Below are 12387 nucleotides of genomic sequence, written 5' to 3' on the forward strand. Positions count from 1 at the left end.
CACAGTGACCTTAAAGGGCAGAGTAGAAGTGTCCCATTCCGTTTCTAAGGCTGTAAAGCTTATGGAAGCTGTCAGCCCCATCTTTCTCCTGTGTGGGCTCAGACCCTCAGCCTCTGGGTTAGGAACCAAACATTTTGCACTGTGCCACCAGGGCTCCTATCAGAGTAGAACTCAGCTGCAGGGTAGCTCACCAGCCTGGGGAACAGGCTGGAATATTTATGGAAATGGACTCCCGCACCTTTCACTTGTGATGAGGTTGAGGGGCTCAAACTAGCAACTGTTCGATTAGCAGCCTAGCACCAGTTTCTACACTAACTGTTACGTACTGGCACAAAAAGTAGAGTGGAACTGAGGCAGGTGGGTCAACAGGTGGTACTTCGACTAGGTCAAACATCTCTAATCCTTATTGCTCTTTCCCCAGTGGGGTAAGACATAGCTGAATGATAAAGGATCTCCCTTGAGTGAATATATGCTATTTGCTACTTCATGCTGCCTTATCTTCCATTACAGCTCTGGTATGGGAGCTTAGCATAGGTTCTAGAGATTCTGGAACATTCTCTCTCAAAAGAGAATGCTCATTACTGATGAATCTTTTTACCGAATGTTAATTATGTGACCTGTTACTAATGTTAAAGAAGTGTCTGGAATTGCATTGGTGCTGGGTTCCAGAAGCAGACGAGCCCACGGGCACCGTGCCTCGAGGCAGCTGGCCCTCAGGTGGGGGAGAGAGAAAGAACCACAAATATGTCCTGAGTAAAATAAATGTGGTCATTTGTGAAGAATGAACTGGATATTGAAATAGAGCCTGACTGGAAGCAAGCACCTAGTTTATAGAGGTTAGTAAGAGATTATTGTCAGGAGAGGCTTAGGAAAATGAAGGAAAGAACATTTTGGACAGAAGAAAAAATTCATGCTAATGGCCCGAGACCTAGAAAAACCAAACCAAACCTGGTGTTTTAGATGATTTAAAAGATGTGAGTGAGGGGAGAGTGTGCCTTAATTGGCTGAAATCCTCCAAAGAATTGTGGGTCCACTGTTACGGACTGGCTGGGTGTTGTGTTTGTCGAGTGGCTGGGGGCTTTACACTTCCTTCTGTAACAATAGGCTTGAGTTTGAGTCTCAGCTACAATCCTGTTGAACAACAGTGAGCAGAATTGAAAAGTTGGAATTCACTGAGAGTGTAGAAGAACAAGTGCAGGGCTTATGGTCCTGGTCAAAGTATCAAAGGACCTGGGAACACACAGTTGTGAGAGGCCATCCACACCCCGCCGGTAATTGGAATTGGAGATTTTAAGAGACTACTGATACTTCGTTGTCTGGTGTGACTTACTCATTTTTCTGATCCCTGATCTTGTGTGATTCAAGCTCACTAGGAAGGGTCCTTTGCGGGTGCCAGTAAAGGGCTGTCATATTACAGTCCTGAGAATAAAAGACAAGCAGTGTTCACGGCCTCTCCCTCTCCTCTCTTCCGCTCTCTCTCTCTCTCTCTCTCTCTCTCTGTACGTGCTTCAGCCACAGGCAGCACGAGCGGAGCTAGACCAGACGCTGATCACGGGCAGATGGGCCAACTTCATCTGCTTTGTAACCAGGGTCTCCAGGTTCTGAAAGTTTGGGAAAAGCTACAGCTTTATCTTCACTAACCTTCCACCCAAATGTAGCAATTCAACGATCTATTTAGACAACAAACCACAATAGTTTTAGCAGCACTAATTTTGTCATTAATGGGAATTCCAGAGCTTTTCATATCACATTGTAGTTGCTGCATAAAAAAATCCTGCGAATGCTTACCACTACTTCAAAATCACAGCACATCATGATTAAATCTTGATATTTAGTGTACAGATAGTCCCTGATATAGAACATGGTTCTGTGGGGATGACTCCATTGTAAGTCCATTCTGACATAAGCTGAATCTCTCTCTTTTTTTTTTTCTTTCAGTTTTCATTATTGCTACCTTTTATTATCAGTATCTTTATAAGTCTGATCTTTATTTGTCTTTGGGGACAAAATGCTCACACATCCACTTGCATATGTGGCAGTTTGCATTCTGAGTGAGTAGAAAAAGGGAAGAGGCTATAAGCACGTGTCTACCTTATGTTTGTGCAGAAAAACACATGTTTCCCCACCCCCAGCTTGTTGTCCAATTCAGAGACTGAACTTCTGAGAAATATAAAGGGAATGATAGATCTAAAAAGAACAGATCTGAAAGAGTCTGTTCACAATCTTGGGAACAAAGAGTGCATCTCCACAAACCTTCCTTAAGTTCTGGAAAAGAACGAACATCATTTTCTTGACATGCTGACCCTCCAAGGCCTGGAAAAAGTCCATTTAGCCAGCCGGAGCCCGCCCTGGTGCCCTGGGCTCGAGCCTAGGAGTCCTCAGAAGGGACATCTGCAAGTGCGGAGCAAATCATTAGCCAGTCTGCCACCTCCCGCCGCTCAGCCACCTCATCGATGCTATTTTTAGGAAGTCTGAATTTCTCAGCACCAACAGTTAGCCCTGAGAAGTCAGTCTGGTTTCCCAGAAATCTCAGGTGGCACCCAGAGATAAGCACTCCACCTTCATGCCCCCACGCAGAAATGAAAATGCTTCTATTTCTGCACCTTGAAGGAAGGGAGAAGGGAGAGAAGAGGAAAGGAAGGATGTTTGTCCACCTCCTCAGAGAACTGAGGAACTTAAAGCTTATGAAGCTATTCACCTTCTCGCACCCGCCACCTGCCACCGCAGGCAAGCAAGTGGTGGTTTGGGAAAGTGGCTCTTCCAAGGAGCTTTCCCTCGACTTTCCCAAAGTCGTAAGCTTAGATCGGAAGAGATGTGTCTGAGTGCTTTTAGACGAGCTGTCACCACCCATCACAATGGGCCAACGGCTCTGGCAGTGGGCTTTTATGAGACCATGTGTGTGAATTGAAAAGTGCCCAATCCACGTTCCAAACCAAATTCGCCACCGTCCACATCCATGCTGACTCGTAGTGTGCCCCTGGGAGTTTCCCAGACGGTCACTGAGCGCAGGAGTCGAAAGGCCAGTCAACTGCCAACGATGCAGACTGCAGTCTAATGCACAGCCCCCTGGTCGCCGCGCTAGTTAACCTCTAACTACCGAAACTGCCGTTTTCCTCTCAAGTGCGATGGTCTTACAGGAAGTTTCCTTCTGTTTAATTGCCCATGTCGTAGATCATCTTTTTCTCGTCTTCTCTCGCCTTTTTGCTCTCAGATTATCCTCTCTAATTTTGTCGGCCTTTCTTTCTATGACGGGAGACAGATGGGACTTTCTGCTCACGTTCAGAGGTACAGTCTCAGACACAGTCTCATAAGACAGGGCGCTATGAGTTGGCATCCACTTGATGGCGGTGACTTCTTCCTCTGATGTCTTCAGCCCCTGAGGATGGAAACATCCTCACATGTTTCTCACCTTAAATCAACCTGCCCATGACCTTCTGTCTCTCTCTGGCACCCGCTGTCCTCATTCCCTGCCCCCACCCCATGTCTGGGGACCTGCCTCAGCCATGTGGTCGCTTAGTGGTGAAGACTCTGTTTTGTGGGTGGAGCCGGAGGGTTGCCACCAATGCCCGGACTGTGAGTGAGCTTGCCTAATTCTGGGGTGCTTGTTGTGGTCACACATCTTAGCCACATTCTCCGGTAGTACTCTATCTGATTTTTAATCCCCACCATGCTGACTTAGACCCCTCGCATTAGATTCCGAACTGAGTCAGCAAGTCAAAGGGAGTACTTTATTAGCTTCCTCAAACCCCAAGACTGGAACATGCCAAGATTTAAGGAATAGGTGGGGAGGAGAAGCCAGCAATCTGATCTGTATTCATGGCTTTATTACGCTCCTGATCAGGGACTCATGTGAATGTCCCTCCCCATTCTCATGCTTCCACTGAATCGAGATGAGGCTCAGAGCATCCCTGTCAACACAGCGAGTCTGGGAGGTCATATCAATCATTCTATCAGTAAACCCCTTTCATTCCCTGACGCTAATAGGCCAATGCCTCCATGTCTGGAGCAGCGGCAGGGATTTGTCCCACTGATCCATAGCATTCACATCCGGAACGGTCCTCATTGCTCTCTCAGGACAGAGGCCAAACGAGTTGGCGAGGCATGACAGGTTTTTTATGACTTGACCTTGTCTACCTGCCACCTCCTTTGCTTTTCCTCATGCCCTTTTGTCACAGCCCAATCGATGTGATTCCCAAAGCACATCACATTCTTACAGGCTTCTAGACTTTTAAACACAATGTATAGGTTGGTCGGAAGGAACGTTTTTCTTTCCATCGTGGATCTGACTTGGAAGGAAAGTTCTTCTTTCCATCATGGATCTGGCCAAATCAGAGGGTCCTAACCACGAGAAGTCTTGGCCTGACAGTGCTGGGCAGATTAGGGACTTTCAACTCAGTGTTTCTTCCAGGCTTGCACCGGAGGGGCAGCACTCCTCTCTTTGCCAGCCCTGGATCCTCAGGATATGGAGTAACACCTTCCTTATTAGAGGCACCGAATGCAGGCTTGTTGAGTGAGTGAGCAAACTTTCAAGGTTACTGTAGACTTATGTCTTCCTAGGTGGCCCAAGTGACTAAGCAAGTGGCTGCTAACTGAAAAGTTGGTAGCTTGAATTCACCAACAGGTCCTCAGAAAAAAGAGCTGGCAATCTACTTCGTATAAACCAGCCACCCAAAAACCCTATGGAGCACAGGTCTGCTCTGGACCACATGCGTCATCATGAGCTATAGTTGAGGAGGCAGCAACTGGGTTTCTTTTTTTTGTAAGCAAACCTGGTCTTATTTATTCTGCTTAGACGCTAGTTGGGCAATTCCAATTTTCCTCGAGAAGTGCTCTATAAACAACTTGACACAGAAAAGCTGGGAGAATTTCACCCTAGGAGTGACGGCCCATGAAAGTGGCATCAGCCCCAAGTAGATTTCGGAGGTGGCTTAGAGTCCCCTGTGACTGCACACTTGATTCTGCCCCTTCATTGAAGACAAGCATGGACTAGGTTTGAGCCACTGGAAATTCTATGAGAACAAATTTAGTCTGACACTGACCTTATGAAAATGTACCCAGGATGTGGTGTGTCATGTCCGATTCATGGATGTCTCTGGAGGGTTTCTTGCAAACATAATAGATGTGTCTGGACCTTACTTAGGCCACAGCCTCTTTATCCCCGCCCCTTTCTATTTCTCTGGGGCATCATGTAACATGCTGGCTACAGCATTTTCCTTCCTCCTCCCCTCTGAGTTGCTATACCCACCTCCAGTGTCTCTAAGAGACAACCCAAAGTCTCAGGGTTATTACTTGTATCCATGGGGGACTGGCAAACACTTTGTGTATGTGTGCGTGTGGGTATTAAGATGTGGGAGGCTATTGCTTTAGGGAGAAAGACAAGGGCAGTCCTTAAAAAAAAGACCAAGGTTTTTGTATGGTATCTGATACATAGCAAATGCTTACTAAATTGTAATCATTCATATTATTATTAGCTATAACAAGAGCAACAACTTACAACTTGTTTTATAGCTCAAAGCACCAACAACAAGTGTGGGAAGTACACACTCCTGGTCCTATAGTCTCCATAGTTAGTGGAGGTTGTATATAATAGCTGGCACTCACCCAAGCCACTTGTGGGACAAACAGGGTCATGTGTTCAGAACAGAGGTCAACAGCTGTTACTCCTAAGGGGCATTCCAGAAATGTAGACAAATGTATTCAGATTGACCTTCATTATTCAGTGAGTGTGGGAACCAGTGAGAAGGGGTCCGGTGAGGGGAGAGAGCAGGGAGGAGGGGGAGGGGGAGCGGGTTCCACGGGGGTTCAGTAATGTGAGAGACCATCGAAAGTGACATTGCAGTTAGTGGCTCTATTTCCTATAGGTGATCCTGCTAACTAAGGTGTTAGGAGATGAAGGCTCTTAAAACTTGTCCAAAAAAGGAAAACCAAGCCTGTCTGTTTTCCCAAGATGTGGACAAGATTGCAATTCCTGAAGGGGTCAGAGGTTGCTTCCTTGCCATTCCACCAGTTGCACAGTAGGGAGCAGAAGCAGGTCAACTCAGGTCCAATAGAAGATGCAGCGTGAAAGGCCTTCCTTACCTTGCCCTCCCCACTCCCATGTTATTCCTTTACCAAAAATATCCAGATGTCTCAGTGGGGTCCAAAGAATTAAGAATCCAACCTGACCCAGGGCCCTTGTCATTTTTGTGCCCATGAAGCAGGCCCCTAGGCTACAGAGAGACCCAAAGAACACAGCACAGTGAGACCAGTCGGTTTTCAGTATCATAAAATTTTGAGATCGGCACAAATAGACTTCCCTGGTGACAATTTCTTTGGGTAAGTTTACACAGCTATAACCATTTATCTGGATCTGATTGGTTGGTGATACTCTTTCTCAACCTTTCATGTTGGTGCTTGATTGTCCGTATGTCATCTTCCTTCTGTTCTTCCCCACAGATTATCAAGGGAACCAGTTGCCATGGAAACATCCTTAAACTCAAATGAGCAGTGGAATCCTTGTCTTCTAGGAGGGAGGCTTTGATTCAAGTCCCTGACTACCCATCTGCCAGCTTGTGTGTTGCTCTAAAGTCAAACAGGTTCCAGATTGAGATGAACTCAGAAGAAAGGGCTCATGATCTAGTTCTGAAAATCAGCCAGATGACAGAGGACTGGGCAGGGTTTGGCTCCGTTTGCACAGGCTTGCTCTGAGTTGGGGACAGACCCGCTAACCACTAACAGCAGCAGCATCCCCTTTATCACTTAGACCAGCGGTTCTCGACCTGCGGGCCGCAACCCCTTTGGGGGCCCAGCGACCCTTCCACAGGGATGACCAAAGAGCATCGGAAAACACATATGTCTGATGGTCTTAGGAACCAAGACACCACTCCTCTATCCATCACCAGGTGGGTCGTCCACATGCAGACAGGCTGATCTGGTGAGAACGAAGCTATCTCAACCTTGGCACTGACGTTGGCTTTTTTGCATCCTGTCCCGAAATGTTGCAATGTCGTTTACTGTTGTTCTGTTAAGACTGGTACCCATGCTACACCATGCTTCAAGACAAAATTCATTGATTTGTAATTAAAAATAAACATTTCAAAATATACAATTTCATATTGTTTTTGTGATGAATCACTATGCTTTCATTATGCTCACACTAACAATGAAAATACATCCTGCATATCAGATATTGACATGATGATTCATAACAGTAGCAAAATGACAGTTATGAAGTAGCAACGAAAATAATTTTATGGTGGGGGCATCACCACAACACGAGGAACTGTATGAAAGGGTCTCAGCATGAGGAAGGTTGAGAACCACTGACTTAGAGTGACCCAATTGCTTCTGTGAGTGATCAAGGATTTTTAAATGACTGTTTTAAGCTACTTTTCACCATATAGTTCATATAATCTTTGATGAAGCCTCATTGATTGCTACTGAAAGTGTATCTTTTCATAATACTTTGTTTACCCAGTGGGGTTTGTCAATTAATATGGCTGCGTGCTTCTTCCTTAGTTTTCATTTCTTTCAGGCTTTGGTCCCGCTGCCTTGTGATAATATATATGTCTTTCTTAATATCATCTTTGTCTTAAAACAAAAATAATGTATTTCTTGCTAACAGCCAAGGCAATGCCACTCAACTAGTAGAAAGAATCTTGGACTTTGTTGGTTTCCTTCAGCCGCCATGTGAACATACGTACCTCTGTGAGGCAGAGCTTTGGAGAAAAGGAGACACTGAAATGAAAAACAAGTTTCTAGCTGGAATTCACATCAAAGAAGATATTACCCTGCGAGGCCTTGCTCTACACCAGTTAGAGATAGCCACGGGCCTTCTTGTTGGCCAGCTTGGCAGCTGTAATTCTTGAAGCTTCTTTAATGATACTTTGTAGTTTGTACTGCGATCTCCTATTATTAAAAGATTGGGCTCTACATCAAGGAGGCATCCCATGCTAATTTCTAAATGAGGGTCGTAGTGGCACTCGTGCTGTGAAGAAAATCAATCCACACAGATGCGTTGAACATATAGCTTAGGATCACTTTGGTTGATCCCCAAACCTCCATGATTGTGAAATGAGAATTCACTAAATCAGACTTCTAAATCAAAAGGTAGAGAAGATTCAAACATTGTGCAAGAGATGAAAAGCATATTGAGAGGAGCACTTGTATCCTATATGTTATACATGAGGAATTGTGTCTAAATGGTATTAAATTATTTCCTACAATCACATAGTTAAAAAATGTCCACAAAGGAACCGATCCCTAAGCATGTAGGACTTGTGTTTTCCAGCATTGTGAATGTACTCAAAAGCAGTGGATTGCAGACTGTAAAATGATTAATTTTACCTCATAGGAATGTTACCTCAATAAGGAAAAGTACATAAAAAAATTAAAGTCTATGATTTTTAGCCACCAGAATTTCCAAGTCGGGTTTCTCTTTGCTGTTCTTCCTTCAGCGTGGCAAGATGAGGTGGGCAGTAGGCACTTTGTGTAGAAGGCATATTCATCTCCCACGGCTACCCGTGAGCCTCTGGGAGATAGAGGGATGTGCCGAGTGGTCCGGGATTGACTGCAAGAGAAATGAATTGGAAAGGAAGTAGACTTTCCCATGGCTTACGTTGCCCAACTCGGCTCAGGATAGGTGGGCCCACAGGCTTACAGCAGTGAAGACCTTCCTAGTGACAAGCTCTGTGCTTGAGCTGGAGTGGTCCTGGGGTCATATTGTGAGGAAACCAGGCATGATGAATTTCTTCTTGTGAGTGTAATCCACAATTACCACCTCATAGGTTGAAGGCTCAGGATAGTGATAGTGAAGAGATTCATTCACCCACTGAGCCTCATTATGTGCCAGCCTCAAGGTGCATAGCGGTTGAGTCAGAGACTTGGATGTCCCTCATCATGTTTATAGCTGAACAGAGGACACATATACTGAACACACAAGGGCTAATAAATATGTATATACAATTACTTTTCCCTCAGGGCATGTTACCACACTGTATAAAAAGATGGGATGGAGGTTACAGCAGGGAGACCTGGCTGAAATTGGTTGGCGGTACGTAGTGCATGTGGTGGGTGATGGTGCTTGAGAAAGCATCTCTGAGGAGCCCGTGTTTCCTCTGTCTCTGAAAGGGGAAGGGGAATGTCGTCAGACCAATTAGAGAGAAGGCAGTGGAGAGGCAGAGTTGGGTTAGACCTGAAAGCTCAGCAGGCCAAGTCAGACAGATCTAAGATCTAATTCTGACTCCATTTCCTGAGGCTTGCCCGTCTCTTACCTTGAGTTTTCTCATCTGAGAAATGGCGATAATAGCACCATCTTTCCCCGGGTTGAGTGACGATTAAATAAGACTGAACATAAAGTGCTTGGTCTTTTTGGGGTCTTCCTCATCTTTTGATCTGTCATCGACAGTCCCAGGAGCAAAGAAGCTTCTCCCAGTTATTGCTTCACATTCAAAGATGTTCACAGTAAGGTCTTTAAGTAGCCAAAAAAAAAAAAAAAATGGTAACCATACTTTTGTGGGCTGTCAAGTGAATTCAGACTCCTAGCCACTAGGAGGTTGCTAAACAACTTATATAATTATATGGTTGTGTAATATCAATTACAAAGTGCTGTTTATAAAGAATTCTCTACTGCCATGGGAAAATATTCAAGATATAATCAGGAATAGTGCATATCTCTCCTGAACTATTTTAAATAAACTCTAATGTCAAGTCTGTAAAAATAGTAATAGACAGATGCATGACCATGGAGTGGAATACTAGCATTCTTTATATCTGGGTTTGGAGTCCTAGTAGCACTGTGGTCAAAGCTGCCAACTGAAAGGGCGGTCCCTTGGGCCCACCAGCCACTCTGCAGGAGCAAACTGTAGCAGTTTGCTTGTGTGGAGGTTTCAGCATTAGAAACCCAAGGAGATAGTTCTGCCATGTCCTACAGGGTGACTGTGAGTTGGAACTGACTTGACTGCAGTGGGCGGATGGACGCATCATGGGGTGCATTGTTGTTGTTAGGTGCATAATCTACTGTCAACTTGAGGAAGGGGTAGAGTCTAGCCTGTCAATCAGGCCATAGTTTAATGTCCTCATTTGGAGGCATGAGGGAGGTAAGTAGCTCACTGGAGGCTAGATACACTTTCTCTGTGAGACATTCCTGATGACAAGCCACATGGAGCTACACTGATGGAGCCAGAGCCCTGGAGCTGAAGGAGCTACATGGAGACCCACATAAGCACTGAGATGCTTCCACCACCGCTGGATCCACACGACTTTCCACTCACTGGCCTGAGATCTTCCTGAATTTGGCTTCAATGCATGTGTTGCGTGAGCCTAAAGTAGAATTTAAGGACTGGTTTCAGACATGTTGGCTAATATCAGACTTATGGACTTGATCTGGACTGGGCTGGGATGTTATCTTAATACACAATTCTCTTTGATATAAAACTCTCTCTTACACACATGTAAGTGTCTCTGGATTTGTTTCTATAGTCAATCGGACTAACACAGTGCCCTTGAGTCAGTCAAGATTTATTTTATAGTAAAAATGCCATGCAAAACATGTTGTCTTAAAAAAATAGAAAGCCAAAACCAGGCTGATCATATAATGCCTAGTTTATCAGGAAAGGAGGAAAGAATGGTTGGATAAATGTCGAGAGAACATCCAGTACAATACACGGACTCAGAGGCCAGTGGAGTAGCTGCCATGCCAATGGAGGCCCTCTCGACAGGCGTTTCACGGAGCAGGATGTAGAGTGAGGTGAGAGGCTGTGGGGAGCTTGCTATGGATTCTCTGTCCAGGGTGTAGTCCTTCCTAGTTGCTGTTGATTCCATGCTGACCCATGGAGACCCCATGTATGCAGAATCGAACTGCTCCATAAAGTCTCCAAGTCTGTGAACATGTGGATGCACATTGCCAGACTTATCCTCCAAGGGACCCTTACAAGGGTTTGAATCACCAACCTGTCAGCCAGTCATCATGCAACCATTTGTGCCACCCAGGAATCCCTTAACTCTTCGTAATTTCTTGTGGGACATAAGGTATCAAAGGACTTCGGATTACTTACTATCCTTTCTTTCTTACTTTCTTCTTTTTTAAAAATTTCCCTTTGCTTAAGAAACCACCTCTAGACATTCAGCGGGCTGAATGCTCACAAGTGGCATATATTTGGCATGGTTCCCAGAATCAAGTTGATCCCCAGGCTTACTCCAAGCAAAGCAGTGTGTGCTAAAAGCTTCATACGGCTTCTTTGCAGCCAACACAGAAGCGAAGTCCCTAATATTTCTAACTCCTTTAACCACTGATTTAAATGCTTCCCAATCCCTGCACATTGTTATCACTTGCCATTTTGTCACTTTCTATGCCCATCCCGTGAAAGACTTTCCTCCCCAAGAAGTGTTATTCCCTTTTCCAAACTGCTTTGCTTACCGATCCATAAATTTCTGTTCCATATCAAGCACTCCTTTTTACAATGATGATGCCCATGAGCAGAGAATGATTCGCACGAGCCCATTATAGAGTGGCTCTCAATGACAAGAAAACACTTTGCCCTTCAAAGAAGAGATAAAAGACTAAAGTCATCAAAATCATGTAATATCCTGTGTGAAATGTCGCAGTCACGATGCCTGTGGTTTGACTGCCTTGATTATATGTCCCCAGAGAGGTACGTCGGTCGGCAGATGACTGAGCCTCTTAGGCTTCAGCAGAAGCATCTTCAGCTCTTCATTGCTCGCCAGGCTTTATAGGGAGAAGGGGCTGGAGTTCTGGACCATCATTAGGACAATGATCCTTAGGCTGCTCTTGGCTCTCAACTTCTTCCCCTTCATTGAAGCAGGTAAAAAAAGAGAATGATTTCTGCCTTTGCTTTTGAGCTCTTGTCATCTCTGTTGGCTTATTTTAAGTGTCAAACAATCGGTGAAATTTGGCCATCTGAAGGGTAGTTTAGCCCTCTCCATGGCAGACTCGTGGATGCTCAGGCGATGGTATAGACTTCACCATAAGCCCTTTGGAATGGAAGATTTATTAGTGATGGGTTGAGTGTGTCCTAGGAATTTTAGCACATAGTTTTTGTCCTCCCCCCTTTTTTTCAATTTAAGAAAACTGCTACAAGCAGATTGATTGGGAGGGCTCTGAATACAGACTGTCCGCATTCGTATCACAGATCCATTTCTTACTAGTTGACCTGGGCTAGTATTTAAGTCTCTCATACTCAGTGTGCTTATCTATAGAATAGGAATGCTAGTTAACCCCGTCATCCCATCATTGTAAAGATAATATGAGGTAACCCATGTAAAATACTTACTTAGCTCGGGCAGTGCTCCGCTAAAAAGATGCTTGTTGTAATTGCTATGTCTATCCCAATTGAATGTGTTCAAACGTGAATTTTGGAGACATCAGGGAAGTTAGTATCATACGATGCT

At 44.9% G+C, this 12387-nt stretch overlaps 1 protein-coding gene across 1 annotated transcript in view; it reads left to right on the forward strand.

Moving 5' to 3' along the window:
• The first annotated feature begins 11646 nt into the window (after nt 1-11646).
• Nucleotides 11647-12387, forward strand: part of CD28 (CD28 molecule) — a 35341-nt gene continuing 34600 nt past the window's right edge. Inside the window, 2 exon segments of the mRNA XM_045296676.1 lie at nt 11647-11688; nt 11690-11801. Of these exon segments, the coding sequence (XP_045152611.1) occupies nt 11647-11688; nt 11690-11801 (154 nt within the window).

Source organism: Echinops telfairi, unplaced genomic scaffold, assembly GCF_000313985.2.
Source record: "Echinops telfairi isolate 266 unplaced genomic scaffold, ASM31398v2 ScPeMD7_3;HRSCAF=10, whole genome shotgun sequence".
Lineage (NCBI taxonomy): Eukaryota > Metazoa > Chordata > Mammalia > Afrosoricida > Tenrecidae > Echinops > Echinops telfairi.